Source organism: Chionomys nivalis, chromosome 24 (genome assembly GCF_950005125.1).
Source record: "Chionomys nivalis chromosome 24, mChiNiv1.1, whole genome shotgun sequence".
Classification (NCBI taxonomy): domain Eukaryota; kingdom Metazoa; phylum Chordata; class Mammalia; order Rodentia; family Cricetidae; genus Chionomys; species Chionomys nivalis.
The window spans coordinates 42,901,395-42,923,047 of NC_080109.1; the positions used below are offsets into that span (position 1 = coordinate 42,901,395).

Sequence of the window (21,653 nt, forward strand, 5' to 3'; positions counted from 1 at the left end):
TGGACTATAATGGCAGTAGCCCTGTGGAGGGCAGCACACCGGCTAACTGAACAATTACATGGGCAGGAGTTGAGGATTTTAACTCAGCAAGGCTAAGAAATGGCTGAGCAGTGGAGGAAGACAGCCAGGAAGCCCTATAAATTAGCAGCACAGTGGTTCCACTGATGCAGAAGTGGTGTGGGTTATTAGGGAGTTCTGAAGCCTTAACTCCACTGGCAACTTAGTAGGATTTTAAATCATCATGGAAACAACTCTCTAAACATCCCTGAGAGGGATTACCTAGATCTTTGTATCTGGGATGGGAAGATCAACCCTGCATGTTGGTAGTACCGTGCTGAGGGCTGGAGTTCCAGAATGAATGAGAAGGACACGTGATCTGAGCACAGGCATTCCACCATCCGCTTCCTCAGTGCTAACACAAGGTGACCAGCTGCCTCTTGCTCCCACTGCCTTGCCGTCTCTGCCATGATGGACTGCATCTCCTGGAGCTGTGAGCCACAGTGAACCACTCCTTGAATTGCCCTTGCCGGGGATTCTGTCACAGCAATGAAAGGAGGAACTAACAGCAGGGTCAGTGCTCTTTCTGGGAGCAGAGACACAAACATGAATTATTGATCTAGGAAAGGTGTCAGGAATTCCACAAAGGTCACTACGGGTCATGTTATAGACTGCAACAGAAAGTGATTGAACATCCTCTTTATGCCAATCAAAGTGATTTGTTGTATAGACTTAGTTCTTGAACATTTGAAAAGTTATTTCTTTGTAATAGTGAATGTCAATTAAAAAGGATTCAAACAGTGTATAAAGGTGCAAAACGTTACAGAAAATACTATTCTTTGATTGCTATCTCTCATTAACCATCATGATTAGGATATCATTTCTAGTATTTCCTATACCTAGTGAGATAAGATAAAAAAAGAAAAGATTAAGAAAATAAAAATAGAATTGTGGGTCTGGTTCTAGTAATTTTTTAAAAACAGCCTAGATATAAATACCTAAAGAAGCTGCTGACAAATAAGAAACAGTCATAAGCATCCCTTTAAGTGATTAGATATGATCATAAGAATACAAGGAAGTCACTTGGGTGTCCCACTGACAGCTCTGGAGACTGATGTACCCCGTGTGGATGGTCAGTTTTGTCGGGGTTACTGATTTTTGCTTTACCAGTTTGGTTATAATTTCTTTATTTTTCTTCAAACCAACAATTTTAAGTTATATTTTATAACCAGTTCATCACAGAGTCATACTCCTAAAATCCTACCTTAGTCTGTGGGTTGATTAAATGAAGGACTATTACTTTGGATGTAGCCACAGATGTGTGGCCCATTGTGCACCTCTGAGACCACAATGAACAAGGCAGGGTGAGCAGTCGGCTATGGGCAGTACATGACCCTTCTGACTCCTGCAAGATATTCCCCCATTAATCGTCCTCATGCTACATAGCCAATGGGATTCTCTGTGTGAGCATGGTATGAGGAGGGTGTGCACGTGTGAGTGTCTGAGTGTGTGTGTGCGCGTGCACGCACGTGTGTGGAAGCCAAAGGCCAGTCTTGATTATGACTTCCCAGGTGCCTGCCATTGCCTTGCTTTTAGTCTCTCAGTGGCTGCCAGCATCAGGATAGGCTGGAATTGGGCACCAGACATCCTCTTGACTCCACCTCCTCATTTCCGGGATTATAGGCATTCTCCACCATGCCTGGCCTTTTCTGTGGATACCGGAGGTTGCACTCAAGTCCTTGTGCTTACGAGGCGAGCACTTTACCATGTCCCTAGCGCCTCTAAATAGACTTGTATAAGGAAAACTAATTTTTGTTGCCTTTTCCCTACAAAAACTCACTTTACTTGAGAAGGTACACAGGAAAAATATGACGAGCAGCACCAGACACATCACCATTTCTCTGCAGTGACATCATGGCCCCTCCAGAAGTGAGGTGTACCTCTTATGATGGGTTTCTTCCAACTGTACAATGGGATCCTGGGCTCCCATTGGATGAGCTCCAGCGGCGAACTGGAGCAACGGACACAGCAACTCTCTTACCTCTTTGGCCCAGGCTGGCTTCTCACTGGGACTCATGCCCTCCTTGTAATGGTACAGCGGCTTCTTCTCCAGGGGCCTCTGCTCCTGCCGCTGATGCTGGAGGGAAACCAGGTAGTCCCGCTCTTGCTTTAGCTGCCTCTGAAGTCTTTCCGCTTGCCTCTGCTCTTCCAGCTGTTTGCGCTTGTATTCCTACCCAGAGCAGGAAGAGCGAAGAAGGCACGTGACCACATGGAACCACATCGCCACGCTGAGCATCAGCAAAGCATGCAGTGGAGACAACGGGAAACGGGAGACAAACAGAATTCCAAGAAGGATACAAAGTACCCGCAGATAACCCAGGCCTGGTGTTAGTGTCCACACGGAGTATGTCAATACAAACATGACGTACGGCATGCCGTGTTGCCTACAGAGCACCACTCGGAAAGTGACATGTCCCTGGAGAATTGCCACACAGATGCAGGGTAGTCAGACTGTCATTCCTAGAAGGAGTCATTCACTGCCTGATTTGGTAATTCGGTCATTTACAGATATGTGGTAGAGTATACAACCAAATAAACAACCAAATAATCAAACAGCCAATAAATAACCAGAGATCGCCATCCTTTAAATAAAACCTGTACTAACTAAAGCTATTTGCAAGTTTATGTTTCAGGTTAAAAAGATGGCAGAATGCCACTGAAAAAACAAAAAGGGTACACCAAGAAGCCCATGTAGAAAGCCGTATAGCAGCAGTAATAGAAGTTCTTCCAGTGGATGCGGCATGAGCAGAAAACAAACTGTTCCCATTGTAAGGGCAGGGCTAACAGCCTGCAAAGGACAAATGACTGCAGGGCTGAGCAGGCCCCGTGGCTGAGGTACATTTGCTGTGATTGTATTCCTGCGTGTTGCAAATGGCTTTCAAAATTACATGGCAATAAACATGGTGGGTCTTGAATGTAGTCTGAACTTATAATAAGGCTGGATTCATGCTAAAGTTTCACAGTGGAGGGAGTTAATAAAGCATGCTAAAGTGTTGAGGACTTAACAAACTGGCTCAGGAAACTGTATGAGGCCTCTGTGAGATTCTGGGGTCTAGGAGGTTGATTTTTAATCGGCATGTTAGGAGGAGGAAACACAAAGACACATACATATGCAGACACGCACACACTCACATACACACGCGAGCATGCACGCACTCAGGGTGAACACCAGGCAGATCTGCTGGTGTGTGACTTTCCCATTACCAGAAGTAGAGCTTGTTCATGCAGTAGCTGCTGCTGTAAGATCTCTAACTGTCTTTGCTCCTCCTCTAACTGTCGCCTGATGTACTCCTGGAGAGGCAGCAGCAGAGAGTTGGGCAGAATAGAAAGAGGAAAAGAGAGAGAAAGAACCAGTAATTGTATAGGTAACAGGAGCTTCCAAGTGAAATGCAGGAGAAGGGAAGGGGAAGCAGACCCAGCACCTCACCGCACAGGAAGAAGAGGCCATAGCAAAGCAAGCCTTTCAACGCAGTCAGAAGCACAGCCCCCGTGCCAGCAGTAGCTGACTGAGAGGGCTTGGCATTTCCCTGTTTTAATGAAACTAGCTTTAGGTTAAAGCTCGTTATTAGGCACCTTTCTTATAGACTCCTTGGTATTAACAATGCTATAAAGTTCTGAGGCTCTGTGCCAGCAGCAGGCACAGAACACAAGAGCAAGGTTAGTGTGCTCAGTCTGTATAATAGATCCATCCCATAGCTCACTGGCTCAGACTGTGATTTTATCCATTAGAGAAGCCACTACCAGGAGTTGGAGAGCAGAAATAAGCTGAGTAGCATGGTTCATCTTCAATGATGGTAGAGTGGACTTGGTTCCATGCTGGGATGTCAGGGGAGGCCCTGGCTTAGGTAGGAAGCATGGACACTGTCAAGCTGTGCACTTGTCTGAACAGGTAAAAACTATTGTTTGAGAAAAAGCAAAATCATAGTAGAACAGCCGTTGGAGACTAAGTTCTATGCCCCAGAGAGCTCCCGGGTGCTGCGGTTCCCAGGGGGCACGTTGTGGGTGGGCTTCCCACCTCCCAGTACCTGCTCATGCTCCGCGCGCCTCCTCTCCTCCTCCCTGCGCATCTGCTCTTCATAGTGTCTGCGCTGTTCCCGCTCCTGCTGCTTCCGGAGCTCCTTCTCTCGCCTCTGTTGCTGTGGGTGACAAGCAGACACCATGTTAGCGGTGGATACTCGTGAGATTAGCATGAGATCTGCCCCCGACAGACATGAGCTCTCAAGGACAGGTGCCCAAGTGCTCCAAGGCTTTTCCTCTCGGGCTACTGGGGGACACATGGACAAGAAGGGGCGATATCAAGAGATTTGAAGTTGTGTGGACCATGTTGTCATTCGCCATAAATGTGGACTCTCCCCAAGACATACTCTTTCTGTGGCCATTTGGGATTGTCAAAACAGGCTACAAAAGACCAGCCATCTTTGATCTGTCAGACTCCAGAAACCCATTGCATTACACCCTTCAATCTATCAGGTCATACAAAGATTTCAGAGATATAAGACTCAAATAAATAGAGTGGATATTCAAGGCCACATACGGAGTCCACAGAACTCCCAGACTCCCAGACTCCCACCTAGACCACATCTCTGTGGCTCATTCTGCGCTGCTTCTGTTTGCTGGAAGATTCATTAGTAAATGCAGACATCACCTCCTTGCTCAGGTAAGACCCCATGCTAAGGGAACATCATCATGACCTCATGTCATCCACCCAAGAGTGAATAATACAATCCACATGGTAAGTGTCTATCTTGTTGAATCTTCAAAATGTCTTTTGAGGTAGATGTTGTTATCACCAGTTTACATGTAAATACTGTGGCAAGGGAAGAGTGACTTGTTCAAAGTCATGTTACTGTTTAAGGTTTGGTCCAGGAAGCAGCAGAACTTGACTTCAATGCCAGTCATATGCTCCAGGACCTATGCTCAACTATTTTGTAGATGGAGAGACAGAAAATGTGGGAGACAACCCCAAATTAACACGACTCATTCTACTTTCAGAAAAGGAGAGAATTCGAGAGAGCTGAGAACTAAGCTCAGGCTGGTGCTTCTGAGGTAGGGATGATGTCATTCCCCCCCCTCCAGAACACTAGAAACTGTAGGGGCGTGGGAATGGATTTGGTGACTGTCCTAATAACTGGAGCCACATGGCTGGCATTTAGCATGAGGGACAGCATCATATGTAAAACAATGTGCTCTCCAGTACTCCTGGTAGCATCAGGATCAGCTGATTCCTGGGAATCAGCTGTGGGCCTTTGTGTCAGACTCTGTACGAGCTTGGGTCTCTTTTTCCTCAGTTTAGGAGGTTCTGAGAAAATAGACCAGGTACCACTAACTCCCTGCGATGTTCTTACATCGCATGGCAAGGAGGGATGAGATGTTCCAGAGGGAACAGCCCCTATTCTGTTGACAAGTCAGTTCTGCAAAACTGACAAGGGGCAAGCCATTCCTCCATAGCTGTCTGCCGCAGAACCTCAAAGCGCCAAGAAACCTGGGGGGAAGCCTTGTTGCCCTAGTTTTAGCTACCATCTTCCAGCGTATCAGGGTATGCTGTGTATCAGTGGCCTCAGAATCTTAGGAAAGAAGCTGCCCTGTGAGACTCAGTATCTGTCATTTCCTAACTTGAAAACACGTGTCCATCTTGCACTGTATGTGATGAGGAACCCCCCGGAGGGCTTTGTGTAGCCAAATGATGCAGCAGGGCTTGCACTCTGCAGAGGTCCCCAGCAACTACTAGACACTAACAAAGCAGGGTGAAGCGGTCCTACAGGTCTAGGCGTGAGTCAACAGGGCACCGATGATGTGACAAAGGCAGGCTGGGTACCACCGTACATCCTTACTACCAAGGAAGGAGGAGTTGCACAAAGGATGAAAGGCTCCAGATTTTTGTTCACTTTTAAATGACTTAGGAATTGAAACAGGGAGGTTCTTGAACGTGAGAGGGGATAGAGCTCTGGGCTAAGAGCATCCCATACAGTGTAACAAAGAAGAGAAGGAAAAACGGGTGTGTTATTCCCAGACAAGCAATTGTTCATTTCACAGAAAAAAAATAATTCAGAGGAACACAAGAGGTAAACATCTTCCTAGGAGCTGAGTGAATAATTTCAACGGCAGTCCAAAAGCAGAGGTATTTCCAACACTCGACTGATGTGGATTACACCAGCCCCGATAATAAAATAACGAGGTGCACTGATCAGTCTTCTGGCAGTAAATAGACCTCATTCAGCTAACGTTTCAAGTTTGTTACTCTTAGTGGTTTCTTTCTTGAGGAAAAAAAATAACCAAGTCTTTGGAAGATTTAGCTGAATTTTATGTAGAAGATTTGTCCGTTTTCAGTCTGTCTGCCAGGAATCAATACTGTTTGTAATTACGTGCCACTCGGGTTCCCACGCAAAGGTACACACAGTATTGATTGCAACCGAAGAAGGTAGGGCTTCCTAAGTATTCTGCAGCTTCTGAGAAAGACACTCAAAAGTGGTTAATAATTAATAATGATCTCACTCAGATCAGCCACTGGTCACACACAGAGGCACCTGCCAGGGCTTCGGTTCCTGCTGTGAAGTTAGAAAAATAAATTACCTCCTATGCCTTCTGAAGGCACCCTGCCAATTTCCAACTAGGTGTCTCAAGGTTGATGCCATTCCTAGAAAGATCTTTACAGTCTCTCTGTTTTGGGCATAGGGCTGTTGGAGAGGACACACCAAAACATGCCAGAGAAAACTTCTGGCTTCAAGAAGACCCTTACAAAGCCTTTGGGGGCTCTCTCTAAAGGCAGCTCTTAGAAGACAAGGCCAATGCTCAATTCCTGCTCCACTTCAACCTCTCACATGGGCCCTGGTACATGTAAAGACATGTTGTACTAGACACCAGACCTGGTGTTGTGTGCCTGTAATCCTAGCTAGTAGTTGAAAGGTTGAGGCAGACGGAATGCCTTGAGTTTAAGGTCAGTTAGGGCTGTATAATGAGACTCAGTCTCAAAGAAAAGGTCTTTGGAACTCAACAGAGTAAAATCCTTTGGGGGAAAAGAAGACACTAACACATTATCCTCCTGAAGCATCTTGGTATTTTCTTCTTATCAGTACTACTGACATGTATTACATCACACTTCATATTACTTTTTGTTTGATTAATTTTGTGATTTAGATTGAAAGCTATTATGTGATTTTTATTTCAGGTTTTATCGTTTAAAAGTGGTTTATTTACTTAATTTTTATTCTTGTACATATATGGGCCTGAATGAGTTTATATGTACCACACACATGCAGTGCCCTAAGAGGTCAGAAGAGGGTGTTAGATTCCCCTGGAACTGGGATTACAGGCTGCTGCTAGCCACCCAGTATGGATCCTAGGGATTGAACCATGGTTCTTTGCAAGATCAGAGAACCCCTTTACCTGCTGAGCCATCTTCCCAGCCCTCCAGCTTCTGCCTTGGCTGCTTCTCACACACATTGTGTCATTACCCATATTTGCTGTACTGATGACCAAAGGGCAGAGGAGCAGCCCAAGGGGAATGTGCTAGCTGACATTAACAGTCTTCTTGACACAACCCAGCATCCCCCAGGACAAGAGTTTTAATTAGGAATTGTCTGGCTCAGGCTGGCCTGTGAGCATGTCTGTAGGGAACGGTCTTGACAGTTGGTGGAGCAGGACCCAGTCCACCACGGGCAGCACCATTTCATGGCTTGGGCTGTGCGGAGGGAGGAAAGCTAGCTGAAGGCAAGCAAGCAGCATGCGTTTGTTTCTCCCTGCTGTTGACTTCGGAAATGATGTGGCTAGCTGCTTGGGCTCCTGCCTTGATGTGATAATGGATAGCGAGGTGAAATTTTCAGCTGAGTGAACCCTTTCTTTCCGAAGTTGCTTTTTAGTCCGGGTATTTGCCACAGCCACAGGAAAAACAAAAACCAGGGCAGAGGGAAAGAAAGCCTTCTGCAGACTGAAGCAGACCTGCCTCTGGGCAGCCCTTCCAGGCCAGAAGCTCACCACAGTGTATGAGACTGAGAATGCTTTAAAAACCAAACAGCCCCAGCACCACAACTGGTCCTGGTACAACTATTGCCAGTGTTGGAGAAAAGTATGAAAATAAATCGGGGCTACAGCCTGCGCTGGGAAGAAGGGAGAGCAAGGGCTGAAGCAGGGATCCTGAGGTTGTGCTTGATTTTGTATGATGATTATTATGTCCTGCCATCAGAGAGAATGTCTTCAACCAACCAGACGACAGCTCTTGGCGGAAATGTCACTCGTGAGGAGTGGCATAGAAGTTATCATTTATACCTTCTTGGAAGCATTGTCAAAAGTTGAATTTCTTAAAATTAGAAATCCAGTTGGTTCTTAATAGAGTTTTAATGTTCTTTTTTTTCTGGTCGAGGAGTGAATGTTAGCAACCGCCTTGCATGCCTCCAGGTTAATACAACCATTGCCTTATTATTTTGGTGTAGGCGTGGCCCTAATGGCATATTTTGTTTTCTGTGGATATGCACCACAGAATTGTTTCTTTTTGCCTCAGAGAGACAAAATACCTGATAGAAGTGACTTGAGGAAGGAAGGGCTTATTTTGGCTCACGGTAGAGGTACAGTTCATCATGGTGGGAGAGGCATGGAGTTAGGAAGGTGAGCCAGCTGGTCCCATTGAGTCAGGAAGCAAAGACGAAAGCGATGCTCAGCTTGTCTTCTCCTTCCTTCTTATTAATCTAGACTGTACACTCAGTTCAGCAGATGGGTCACCATCCTTAGCTAAACCTGTCTGGAGAAATCCTTGGGCATGCCTGGAGGTGATGTGAAACCCAGTCAAGCTAACAAGGAAGGCTAGCCATCATAGGATGTTCTAGTCCTTCTCTTGCTGGTCCATTTAGGATGTTCCTAGGTGGATGCTGTTTTCTGATCCTCTGTCTGCTGGTCCATTTAGGATGTTCCTAAGTGGATGTTGTTTTCAAATAAGCTGGTTAGTCAGTTTCAGTGAAGAAGTATTAAAGCTGCCAGCCTTTGTATTCCTTCCAGAGGCTGTCACCGCCACCCTCAAACAGACTTCCCACAGGTGTGGGTATACATAGTCATTCCTGGGTATGTCCATCACAGAACACACCCTCTCCTCTCTCATGAGTAGCAGGATCTTTGTTGCGTTTATTAGGTGCTAGGATGCTCAGAGCCACACTGATGGCCACATCTGCCAGCTGTGCTCACTGAGTGTTGTGACGTAAGCAGTTGATGAACCAGCCGAGGTTCTGCTTCCAACTCACCCTTCTCTTCAAGCTTATGTTCCTCTTTAGCTTATTTTCTCATGTATTATATTTTCTATGTCAGTCATAAGCTACACTGGGTTCTCTTTTTAGAATGAGGAAAAGTTATAGAGAAAGATAACAAATATTAGGCAACAAGCAAATCTTGATTTTATGTACATCTTTTCAACATGCCAGATTTCCCATTATATGAACCCAGGGAAACATCCATATTTGAGAATGTTTCCTAATTGTAACATTAATGTAGTGGGTTAGAGAGGAGAGATAAAACTTGAAGATGGAATACTGGGTCAGCCATATCTATCACCATGCACAAAACTCAAGTCCAGAAGGATCAAAGACCTCAACAGAAAGCCAACCACACTGAAGCTCACAGAAGAGAAAGTGGGAAGTACACTTGAACGCATTGGCATAGGAAAACACTTCTCAAATAGAACCCCAGCAGCATAGACACTGAGAGAAACAGTTAATAAATGGGACCTCCTAAAACTGAGAAGCTTCTGTAAAGCAAAGGACATGGTAAACAAGACAAAACGATAGCCTACAGATCAGGAAAAGACCTTCACCAACCTCACATCAGACAGAGGACTGATCTCCAAAATATACAAAGAACTCAAGAAATTGGTCATCAAAAGAACAAATAATCCAGTAAAAAAAAAAATGGGATACGGACCTAAATAGAGAACTCTCAACAGAGGACTCTAAAATGGTTAAAAGACACTTAAGGAAATGTTCAACATTCTTAGTCATCAGAGAAATGCAAATCAAAACAACTCTGAGATTCCATCTTACACCTGTAAGAATAACCAAGGTCAAAAACACTGATGACAACGTATGCTGGAGAGGATGTGGGGTAAAGGGAACACTCCTCCATTGCTGGTGGGCGTACAAACAGATACAGTCCCTTTGGAGTCAGTGTGGCAATTTCTCAGAAAATTAGGAAACAACCTTCCTCAAGACCCAGCAATACCACTTTGCGGTATATACCCAAAGGATGCTCAATCGTGCCACAAGGACATGTGCTCAACTATGTTCATAGTAACTTTGTTTGTCATAGCCAGAACCTGGAAACAACCTAAATGCCCCTCGACTGAAGAATGGCTAAGGAAAATGTGGTACATTTACACAATGGAGTACTACACAGCAGAAAAAATAATGACATCTTGAATTTTGCAAGAAAATGGATGGAGCTAGAAAACATCACATTGAGTGAGGCAACTCAGACCCAGAAAGACAAATATCATATGTACTCACTCACTCATAAGTGTGTTGTCTATAAAGCAAAGAAAAACAGCCTATGATTCACAATCCCAGAGAACCTAGACAACAATGAGGACCCTAAGAGAGACATACATGGCTCTAATCTAAGTGGGAAGTAGAAAAAGACAAGATCTCCTGAGTAAATTGGGAGTATGGTGACCATGGGAGAAGGTAAAGTGGAAGAGGGAGGGAGGGGAGTAGAAAAAAATGTATAGCTCAATAAAATCATTAAAAAAATTTTAAAAAACTGGGTCAGAAATATGTTCTCTATAAACATGTAATGGATTAGTCAGTGTTATATGTTGAGTTAGATACCATCACCTAAACTTTTAATGCAGTAGCCCCACACATCTGAGCAAGACTGTGCTGTATTACAAAGTAAAAACAAAGATTCGGAATGAAAGAGATATGCATAATGTTGGACTGCCCTTGGAAAGTTCCAGTGGTGAGAGGGACCCATTGAGACTGTGACAGATCTGGTTGACCTCTGAAGGACTGGGAAGCAGTTGCTGTGGGATGACATCCTTCTCCTCAGGAAGTGTCTCAAACCATCCCCTCAGCTCAGGGGCTCTGTGATCAAAGGTGCTTCCAACAAAAGGGCCACTGTAGTCCTTTGTGCTGGCCATATACCACATATGCTCCTTACTTTAACGGGAACTGTTCACCTCAAGCTTCCCAGGAGCCGTACTTGTGAGGAAGGCATTGACACATATCTGGAGATTCTGTGTCTGCACAGCATTGGCCCAAGGTGCAGTTTGGGAAAGATCATTAAAATCAGGGCATTATGCCTTACAATTACAGATGGAGTGCCAAGCATTATTTTCTTTTTTTTTTCTCTTCTTCTTCTTCTTCTTCTTCTTCTTCTTCTTCTTCTTCTTCTTCTTCTTCTTCTTCTTCTTCTTCTTCTTCTTCTTCCTTCTTCTCCTTCTCCTTCTTTTTTTACAGGTAGGGCACAAGAATGATGATGTGGCCAGGCACCTCTGATTTTATAATGCAACAGTGTAATAAAAAGAATGAAATGAATAACAATGCCAAATAATAGGATCAAAGTTCTGTGATCTTTGTACCTCTTGTGGTATCACGTACATTTCTAAGGCTCTTATCTTATTAACTCATAAAATTTCCTCTCCTTTTGAGACAGATACACCCAAAACTCCATTGCACAGATAAGGCAACCACAGCACCCAGATCAGCATCTTACCCGAGTCTGGACCTTGGTAAGTGGATAGCCAGGGTATACACTCTGCCTAGTCGTGACACATGCATGTACACCAAGTAAAAGATATCTTGTGTTTTTTCCAGCTTTCTCTTTCCTGTCTTGACCCTAACCTTTCCCCCTTTTCAGAGAAACAATGACCAGAGAGCACGGGGAAAAGACTGGACAGGCTAGAAAGAACTCATCCCTTCTTTTCTACATTTGATCCAATCCATGGCCAGAAGAAAACCTTGTCTCTGCTGAAGGGTGTTTTTTGGATCAGCAGACAGCCCATGGCTAAGCTCCCCGAGTATACACATGCAAGCTGCTCTTTTATGAACAAAGTGGGAAAAGAATGTCTAGGCTGATTTTTGCCTTGAGCAAGCTTAATGAAGAAATCTAATCCTGTCTCTGCTATGAATGGTAGTCAATGCGATTATTCATGTGAGCTCCTTGTTATCTCCCAGACCTCGGTTTCCCCAGGAACAGGTATTAGGTCTTCCCCAGGGACCACACAGAGGAACCAGAATGGCGTAGTGGTCACCCCTAATACATAAGGCTCTGGAGTTCAGCATAACTGTCAAGTGCAGAGAAAACTCTTCCATTCCCGCCCTGACATTCCAAAGCCCTAGTGAGAGACCCTGGGACCGATTGCTATGGAAACAAGTGCATTGTGAATGAGTTTGTGGATGCTGCATTCACAGAGAGGGCCATCCCAGGCTGTCTGTGCTGACACCAAAGGTGCTCAATGAGATCCCCTGTAGAAAGGAGATGTTGAAGGCATTTTAGGTATTTGGTAGAATGTATTTAGATGTAGCAATATCACAAGGACTGAATCATTAACAAGATACATTTTCCAATCTTAGGAGCTGTTAAAACAGGAATGTGCTGCCACTGCCACGGGTTTGTGAGGAGGCAGCGAGCAAGTCCATCTGAGGAATGCTGTCAGATCGAGTTTTGCTTTTAAAGAACAGTTGGCTGAGATCATTGTCCAGGTGGTATCTACTCAGGCTGCTCACTGAAGAAAACCAGTAGTAATGAAAACATTCTCATTTCAATGGCATGCGAACAAATGTGCCAATGAAACCTTTCTGTTGTACATCTACCCAAGGCAAGGCGTAACCAAGAAAACTGTGAAATCCAAGACACATGGACTAGCCATAACAAAAGAGGCTGCAAGAAGACCGGGGATAATGGAGGTCAGGCCTGTGCCCTTGATGGCTGTTCAGGCAGCTTTTGTTACTAAATCTGCATGCGTGTAACAAAGGCACGCTAGATACACCTGTCCGACTCTAATCTTGTTTTGTAACATGAGATGCTGTAGGTACCGGATACTAGGCCGTTCTCTGCATTCTTGGAAATCCAGGAAGGGGTTTGTGAAAAGAAAGGTCACATGTCACAAGCATCTCTAACCTCAGCATAGGATTTTAAATCTTCCCCCCACAGGACTCAGAGGAGCTGCACACAAAGTCAGACCTTCTGCTTCAAAATTGAGCTCTCTGGGGACTCACTGAGTAGTGGGGCACCCTCCCCTTCCTTGCTTGTTTTTTGAGACATGGTCTTGTTTAGCCCAGACTGGCCTCAACTATGTATACTATATTACCGTTAATAATTCTGCTTCTTTCTGCTAAGTGCTGAATTACAGGCATATGCCACCATGCCCTGCGATCACCAGATACTGTTATGGCACATGTCACCATGCCCTGAGATCACCAGATACTGTTATGGCACTTGCCACCATGCCCTGAGATCATCAGATACTTTTATTGCACATGCCTCCATGCCCAGAGACCACCAGATACTGTTGTGGTACATGCCAACATGCCCAGAGATCACCAGATACTGTTAGAGTGCATGCCACCATGCTCTGAGATCACCAGATACTGTTATAAATACTTTTTTGGATTAACTCGATGCCACAAATGATTATTATCCAATTTTGTAAATTAGTAAGCTAATGAAGAAAAAAAATCAGAGTTTGCTCAAGATGACTAAGGCAGAAAATGGCAGGGTGGAGACTGACAGCAAAGCTGACCACACCCACCTTCAAAATAACCACTAAGGTTCTGTGTCTCTAATGCCCGAAGCTTATTGCTCAGACCTGACAAGATCTCTCTCTTGTGGCTCTTGCTTAGATCTTGGCCAAACCTTCAAATAACCACTCGACAGTAGTAAGGAAAGGATTACACTTAACGATCATGGTGGTTAGTTTTAAACGTCAACTTGCTGCAACTTAGAGATCACCTGAGAAGGGGCCTCAGCCGAGGGACTGCCTAGATGAGATTAACATGTTTCTGGAGGCCTCAGGCGAGGGACTGCCTAGATGAGATTGACATGCTTCTGGAGGACTCTCTTGTCTGTTGGCTGATGTGGGGAGACTGCCCTCTCTGGGCAGCACCATCCCCTGCGCAGATGGGCCTGGATTGGAGAGGTGAAGAAGCGTAGCTAAGTATAAGCAACCTACTCTGTAGGCAGCATGGCTGTGTTTATCTCTTTCTGCTCTTGATTACAGATTTAATTGGGCCAACTGCTTTGAGTTTCTGCTTTTCTTTACTTCACCTCAATGAAAGTCTGCAGCATGAAGACAAGCCTCTATTTCACCCAAGATGCTTTTTTAGTCAGGTGTTTTATCCGAACGACAAATACAAAACCAAGACAATGACAGAAAGAAATTTAGGTGAGACCATCTTTCAAAGGACAGAGCTTCAGAAAGTCCTATGGGTTCCACTGACAAAAGCAGACTTCCCGAGGTGGCAAGCGGCCCTACTAAGCAAGGTGCTCCCTAGGTACACTGCCCTGTGTGGATCAGGTCAGCTCCTACTGACAAGCTGACAGCAGGCAGAAGGTCAAGTGACACAAAGAGAAAGGTCACCACAAAGGGGTGACCAGGGAAGGCACTGTGTGAAAATAGAATAAAAACAAATACTCTCTATAAAAATAAAATAAATAATCCTTGGTGACTTGGTCTCTCATTGTTCTAGAATACACAAAACATTCGTACACAATCTTTACCTATTTCTTGCATCAGGCATAGACATGCCTATGTTTGTCACACAATTCCCACAGTAAAGCCTCCAAAGTCAATATGATTTTCCTGAACATACACGTAAGGAAGCCGAGGTTCCGCAAGGTTAAGTAAACTTTCCAAGACCACAGAGTTGGATTACACTTGGCCTTCTGGCCTACAGAGTGGTGTAGTTTATTCTCACCCCCCGCCTACCAAACTCTTTTTCCTTCCCACCACATTCTGAGTGGGCGTGTAACAAGCGTGCGTTCCAAGGCATGGGAAGGTGCTTGCCTTCTGGCATATTTATTTCTGTACACCCAAGGTTTCACTGTGTACAAGAAGAAGTGCAAATGCTGGAAAATTCCTCTGGCTTTATTCAGAGCAGCAACAGTTACTGCCCCCGGAATTTGGCGCCTCGGTGATATGCTCGAGGTGTCTGGGAACTGCTGGGTTAAAAGCTGCATAAGATGCGATCGCTGCCCTGAGTGTTAGAAGCGTGGAAACTGAGGCAAAGGGAAGCTAAAGAATGTACTCAGAGTCACACCAGTAAGAAGGAAAGCAGGTATCCTGGCCTTGGCACACGAGGGACCCGGGCTGATTCGTTTGTGTTTTGCTTTTGAGATAGAGTCTTGAAATGCCTTGTAGGCTGACCTTGAACTCATAGCAATCCCCCTGCCTCTGACTCCCAAGTACTGAGATGAGAGGTGAGGGCCAACACATTTGGTTCCTTTAGTTGATGCTGCTGATTGAAATACTACATCCTTCTCAATAGCCTTCTACTTCATTGTCTGAAGGGGAGTGACGCCTACATAGTGAGTGTGTGAGTGTGTGTTTGTCGTTGTGCTGTGGTGCATGTGTGAGGGTCAAAGGTCATTGTGGGAGCTGGTTCTTTTTATTTACCCTGTGGGTTCTAGCTTGGGTAATTAGGCTTCGAAGCAAGGAATTTTCCTACTGAGCCTTCAGGAGGGTCCAGCATACAGGGACTCTTAAAGAGGAATGTAGCTTCCCTTCTCTACACTGGGGAGAGCGCTGTTCTGTTGCATTTTGTAGAAACTAGATTATAAGAACAGCTGCTTGTCTTAGTGTCTCCTCTAGATGTGGGTTCCAGCCACACAGCTTCTGTGAACCTGGGCTCTGATCCTGACAGGAAAGTGAACACTAAGAACAGACATGAGCACAGGCTGGCAGAGAATGAGGGAACACCGAAATATGAAATTTTTCCAAATCTAAGCATCAGGTGAATCTCTGTGCAGACAGGACGTGTCTTTGAGGAGATCTGTCCCCCTGATGGCCACTGACATCTAAGTCTCCATTTCCCTGGTCTGTCTTCAGGACGACTTCAATGGGGACAGCAAGCTTGGTCACTCACACGATGCAGGGTAGAGGACGGGCTAATGGCAACAGCTCCTAGGGTTAGCTTGATCCAGTCTGTGACTTAACAATATTCCCATTGAAAGGAGTTATAAAATACTCCTAGCAAGTTGAAATACATCACTGTTCTTATTCCAAAATTCTTTTGCAAGATCAATCAGCCCCAGGGACCTGATCTAAACTCATTAGTCTGTTATCAAAGCAGGGTCTCAGCCCCTCCAAAGGCCATTCGACTCTGGTGCAGAGTGCCGTGGGTAGGGATTGTTCTAGCTGAGCAATAAAATTCTTACCGAGTCAGAGAAAACTAGGAGAGGATCCCTCTTTGTCACTAGTGAGGAACTGACTCACCTTGGCTGAGTTTCAGCAAGCTCCTGGAACTTACTTTTATATTTTACTGCAACACCGGTCAAAACTGGTCTGCTTACCACTATTTAATCAGCCACAGGCCATGCCTTTTTTCTAAGTAATCTATGACTACATTCAACTATAGTCAAAGGCCTTCTGAGAATTATCAGTACCGATTAGATCCTAACCATATCCACTCAGGCACACGTCAAAAGCAAAAGGCCTACAAAGCATCCCTTAGGGACTCCTGGTGGGAACTGACATCTGAGGTCACCAAGTATGAGAGCTCCAGCCCACCATTCCCGTGACACCTACCAGGTAGGCAGCCGGGAGACCTTTATTCTAGAGTTGGGAATATAATTCCCAATTACAGTTCTCAAACAGAACTTCAGAATTCCACAGTTTCTATGTGCCCATGCAGCCCAAGGTCCTGCGCTGGTCACCTGAGTCACAAGTGTTTATCACAGGTTAGGATGGCAGATAAGGACAGGGACACAGGAGGGGACTGTTTGGTGGCAAGGATTGTCCTTATTCAGATTCAATACTTACAGTCAAGCATTAGGTCACAATTTGTTTTCTTCTCTTAAGCTATAACATTTAACGTTAGGAGACAACATTCATATCTACAGAATTTATTCTTAACAACACCACAACAGAGTCAGAAAAAAAAATCACACAAAAATTGATAATGTTTTAAGTAAGTTGGTTGGGCCACGTTCATGGCAATTCTGGGCTGCATGCAGCCTCATGTACCTGTCTGTGGGTTGTTGGTTCGGTATATCTAGGGCAAAAGAAAGGTTTAAAAGGACAGAGATAAAGCAAGTGTAACAGACCAAATCCATGTGCTCCCGAATCTTCTGAGAAGCCCAGTTCAAACTGCCCACCACATAGCAGAGGGTTCACACCCTCATGCTGCTGGATCCCTTCTATTTGGGCCGTGGACCTCAGGGTGGGTCCCTCTGGGCACAGTGCCTTATTCACATCCATGGAAGAGGCTCCTGTAACTGCCGCCGAAGGATACAAAGGAGGCCTTTCAGTAGCTCTGGCCCGGTGTGTGAAGGAGAACCTAGCTCAAAGCTGGACACCTCCTGAACACAGTCGCTTTGCCATGGTTCAGAGAGTATCAGCTGTGAAAGCAAAATACCATAGAGATACAGAACAGCGCTAGGATATAAAGAATAGCAACTTGAAACACAGACTCTGTAGCCAAGTCCCTGAACTTGAAACATGATTTCATCTTGAGCTACCCTCAGGGAAGAGTTTATTCTTGATGTGGGATTCCCCTCTGTATGCTGTGAATATGTTTTTATTACCATTGGCTAATAAAGGAGCTGCTTTGGCATATGGCAGGGCAGAATATAGCTAGGTGAGAAGTCCAAATAAGGATACAGAGAGAAAGAAGGCAGAGACATAGAGACACCATGTAGGTGCCGAAGGAGGCAGATGCCATGAGGCAGCTCAAGAAGCAAAAGGTAACAAACCACGAGCCTTGTGGTAAAATATAAATGAATAGACATGGGTTCACTTAAGATATAAGAGTTAGTTAATAAGAAGCCTGAGCTAATAGGCCAAACAATGCTATAATTAACATAGTTTCTGTGTGATTATTCAGTTCCTGGTGGCCGGGAAATGAATGAGCAGTCTCTGCTTACACGTACTGACTAAGCACCTGAGTCCGACAGCGGAGAACTCAGGTGTCAACAAACAAACTGGGTTTGGAGAGCAAGCTCAGTGAGTAAAGTGCTTGCTCTACAAGAAAGAGGACCTGAGTTCAATCCCCAGAACCCACATAAAAACACTGGGTGCCTGGTACATATTTGTAAAGCCAGCACTAGGCAGGTGGAGGCAGGAAGGTCCCTGGGGCTTCCTGGCTGGTCAGCCTAGCCTCCTCAGCAAGTTTCAGACCAGTGAGAAAACCCATCACCAGAAAAAATGATGGGCCGAGCCTGAGGAGTGCCGCTTGAGGTTCTGTCCTGACCTATAATACATATACACACAAGGACGTGCACACACGAACATGTGTACTCCCATGTAAACATCCATATGAACATTAACACATACAGAGACACAAACATTTTTAAAATGCACAAGGCCTCATCTGCTCTCCACAAGGTCAGAATCTTGCACATTCTAAATGCTTATGAGCCTGATAGTGTGAATTTTCTAGGGCTACATATATGGCCAGCGCCTTTGGTCTGCAACCAAGAACAAACCAGTAACCAGATGGAGCCTAAGTAGTGGAGAGGACAGATGATACTTGGGAAGCATTTCAGCAGAGGATTTGATCCACCCAGAAGGAGGAGGTCTTAAGTCTAAGGAGCAGAGTCTACGGTATTCCAGAGGTCTGAGAAATTAAAGGAAACTGTGACCCTTGGCTGGAGGCCAGTGTAAGAGCTGCCTGGGCAGCTTGCAGGAAGTGAGAGTTCAGCCCAGCTACCAGAATCCAAGACTCTCTGTCTGCACCCCAGGAGTAACCAGAGGTCGTTTCTACACCTTACAGGTACACTTGGCTACACTCCACCATAGGGCCTCCATACACCACCGCCAAACAGTGACTTTATACCCAAAGCAGGGACTTTATACCCTTCCTGGGGTGGGGATCTTTTACAGGAGTGCGGGAAACTTACTTGCAGATTGGAGAGCACATTATGCCCTGGTGACAGTGGGCTCAAAGTTCACTTCTGGGGATTATAGCTCAGGTTCCAGTTCATATCTGTCTCAGGGAGCACCCCGGACACAGGGATATGAGAGACCAGCATGCAGCCTTGCCCTGCAGCTACCGCCTCTCCTCACAGCTGTCTCAGGGAACACCCTGGACACAGGGATCTGAGAGACCAGCGTGCAGCCTTGCCCTGCAGCTACTGCCTCTCCTCGCTCACTGGCCTTTCTGTTTTCCATCTCTTTTCTGTTTAATTTTACACACTTAAAATCATGCACACGGATTAATGGCTTTTGTTACAGCATTTTATATACATATCTCACGGATTTGCTCACATTCAGCCCTCATTGTCTCCTGTCAAATGTTGTGTGGGCGGCGCTTCCCAATCGCTGAGACCATCACTCAGTCACTTGATAAATAAAGGTGGAAACCTCAGACATCTCATAGTATGGACAGGGGAAGGAAAATGGAAAAACAAACAGCAATTCCCAAGAGAAAATGATGTGCGGGATTCCACACACAAGCACTTTCCTGCCGGGGAGCTTGCATGGAGTCACTCAGTCAACAGATCACCATACATGTAGAGGGTTATTGTTGTTGAAGGTCTGAAAACAATGTCCGAGGCCTTGACAGGGTTGCCAGGATTTACTGGAGAGTAACCCTGAAGCCCTGAAGTCCTCCTAGACGTAAATGAGGGAATCTGAACCGTGACGGGTTGTTAAATGTGATCTGATCAGGCAGCTCCGACCCTCTCACTCTCTAGTGAGCCATTTTCAAAAGCAAAACAAGGGAACCCATGAGCAGGGAGCAGACTGAATAGGGAGACCCCTAACATTACCACCCTCCTCCCACAGTTAGGGACCATCTCATTTGCCTCCCAATTTCCCCAATGACTAAGGGTGAGACCCTTGTGTGGCATGGAACCTCCAAGAGACCCTGGTCAGCGATGAGGCTTCCTGTGCAGACGACAGTAACACCGGCTGCTGGAAGCAGTTCTTGCCTGCCAGCTGCAGGAAGAACGCATGAGGAATACGGCTCCCGGTGCCAGAAGAGAATTAAGACGCAGGGTCTGCTTTTACTTACTTGGCGTTTTCTTACCTGCCCACCAACCGTGGTGCAGTTAGTTAGTGGTTTAGTTAGTTTCGTTCGCCTCAGTCCTTGGCTCACTAATTTGCATGCTAATTACTCACTCCTCAAATTTTCCCGAGGTGTCTAATATATGTTACATGCTATTTTAGGCACTAGAGAAGGCCAGGTGGAGAAAAGAAGCCTATATCCATTCCAATGGAGAGACTGATTTGTATTTAGGATGTTTGAAGTTGGTCAGAGCCCTGTCAATAGAGATAAGCAGTAGAACATTCCAGCAAGGAGAGGGATGGTGTCTTAATAAGATGGTCAAGAAAAGACTAAGAGGTGTAGACAGATGGAGGGGTGGCAGTCACGGCCCCATTCTGAGAACGAAGGAAGTGTTTTTTGTAAGATGCGATCAAAAAGTATGTGCACCAGCCAGGTGGTGCCAAGCCCGAGGCGGCCGTGGTGGCCCTGGTGGTACTCACCTCCTCCAGCCTCCGCCTCTGCTCCTTCTGCTCCTCGATGCGCTTCTGGCGCTCAGCCAGCAGCTGCCGCTTGTGTTCTTCGTTCTCGCGCTGCTGTTGCTCCAGCTGCTGCCTCCGCAGGGCCTCTGAGCGCTCCTTGTTGGCCAACTGCAGTCTCAGGAAGTCTCGCCGCAGTGTTGACTCTCCTGGCAGGTTCAGAATGGAGCTGTGGGGAGGAAAGAACATCGGAAGGCTCATGTGATGAGGGTCGTCGCAACTGTGGGTCCTGGGGGAGGATGCGGGAGAACAGGCTTTGCTCCCGTTTCAAGATGACTATTCCATACATACCGCATCTCTCTCCCTAAAGGAATATCACATCCTTCTCTAGGACTGTCCACACTACTCTCTCCACAGCGCTTGGCAAGGAGGTGCTTCATAACACTCCAATGAGTGTGCAAGCCCCAAGCCATAGGCAAGCTTATCCCTACATATAAGATATATAGATATACAGATATCAGGGGCTATGGAGATGGATCAATGGTTAAAGAGATGGCAGCATGAGCCCAAGTTATTATTCCCAGAGCCCACAATAAAAGCTGGGTCCGATAGCACATGTGTCTGTAATACTGCCTTCCTTTGCGAAGATGCAAGGCAGAGGAGGATTCTAGAGGTTTGGAGGCCAGCTAGCCTGATATGCATAGCAGCCTGTAATGGGAGACTCTGTCTCCAAGATGATGGAAAGAAAGACCAACGTCAGAGGGTGTTCTCTGACAGCTAGACACGTGCATCATGTGCACACATGCATGCATGCACATACAATGCAGCGCAACCCAAAACACGTGCAGGCACATACTCGCACACACACACACACAAACAGAGAGAGAGAGAGAGAGGGAGAGAGAGAGAGAGAGAGAGAGAGAGAGAGAGAGAGAGAGAGAGCAATAGAGTAAGAGGAGTCTTATTCTATTCCCAGGAGCGAATGCCCTCATGTGCACCTCCT

At 45.7% G+C, this 21,653-nt stretch overlaps 1 protein-coding gene across 6 annotated transcripts in view; it reads right to left on the reverse strand.

Moving 5' to 3' along the window:
• Tnik (TRAF2 and NCK interacting kinase) overlaps positions 1-21,653 on the reverse strand; it is a 385,833-nt gene that overhangs the window by 67,937 nt on the left and 296,243 nt on the right. For 3 of the 6 annotated variants that reach the window (XM_057756802.1, XM_057756800.1, XM_057756798.1), the window contains exons 12-15: positions 20,675-20,879; positions 4,083-4,193; positions 3,262-3,348; positions 2,039-2,227 (exon numbers count right to left, since the gene is read on the reverse strand). In XM_057756802.1, the coding sequence (XP_057612785.1) occupies positions 2,039-2,227; positions 3,262-3,348; positions 4,083-4,193; positions 20,675-20,879 (592 nt within the window). The remainder of the gene's footprint in view (positions 1-2,038; positions 2,228-3,261; positions 3,349-4,082; positions 4,194-20,674; positions 20,880-21,653) is intronic. The other 3 variants (XM_057756804.1, XM_057756803.1, XM_057756801.1) reach the window with 1 other exon arrangement.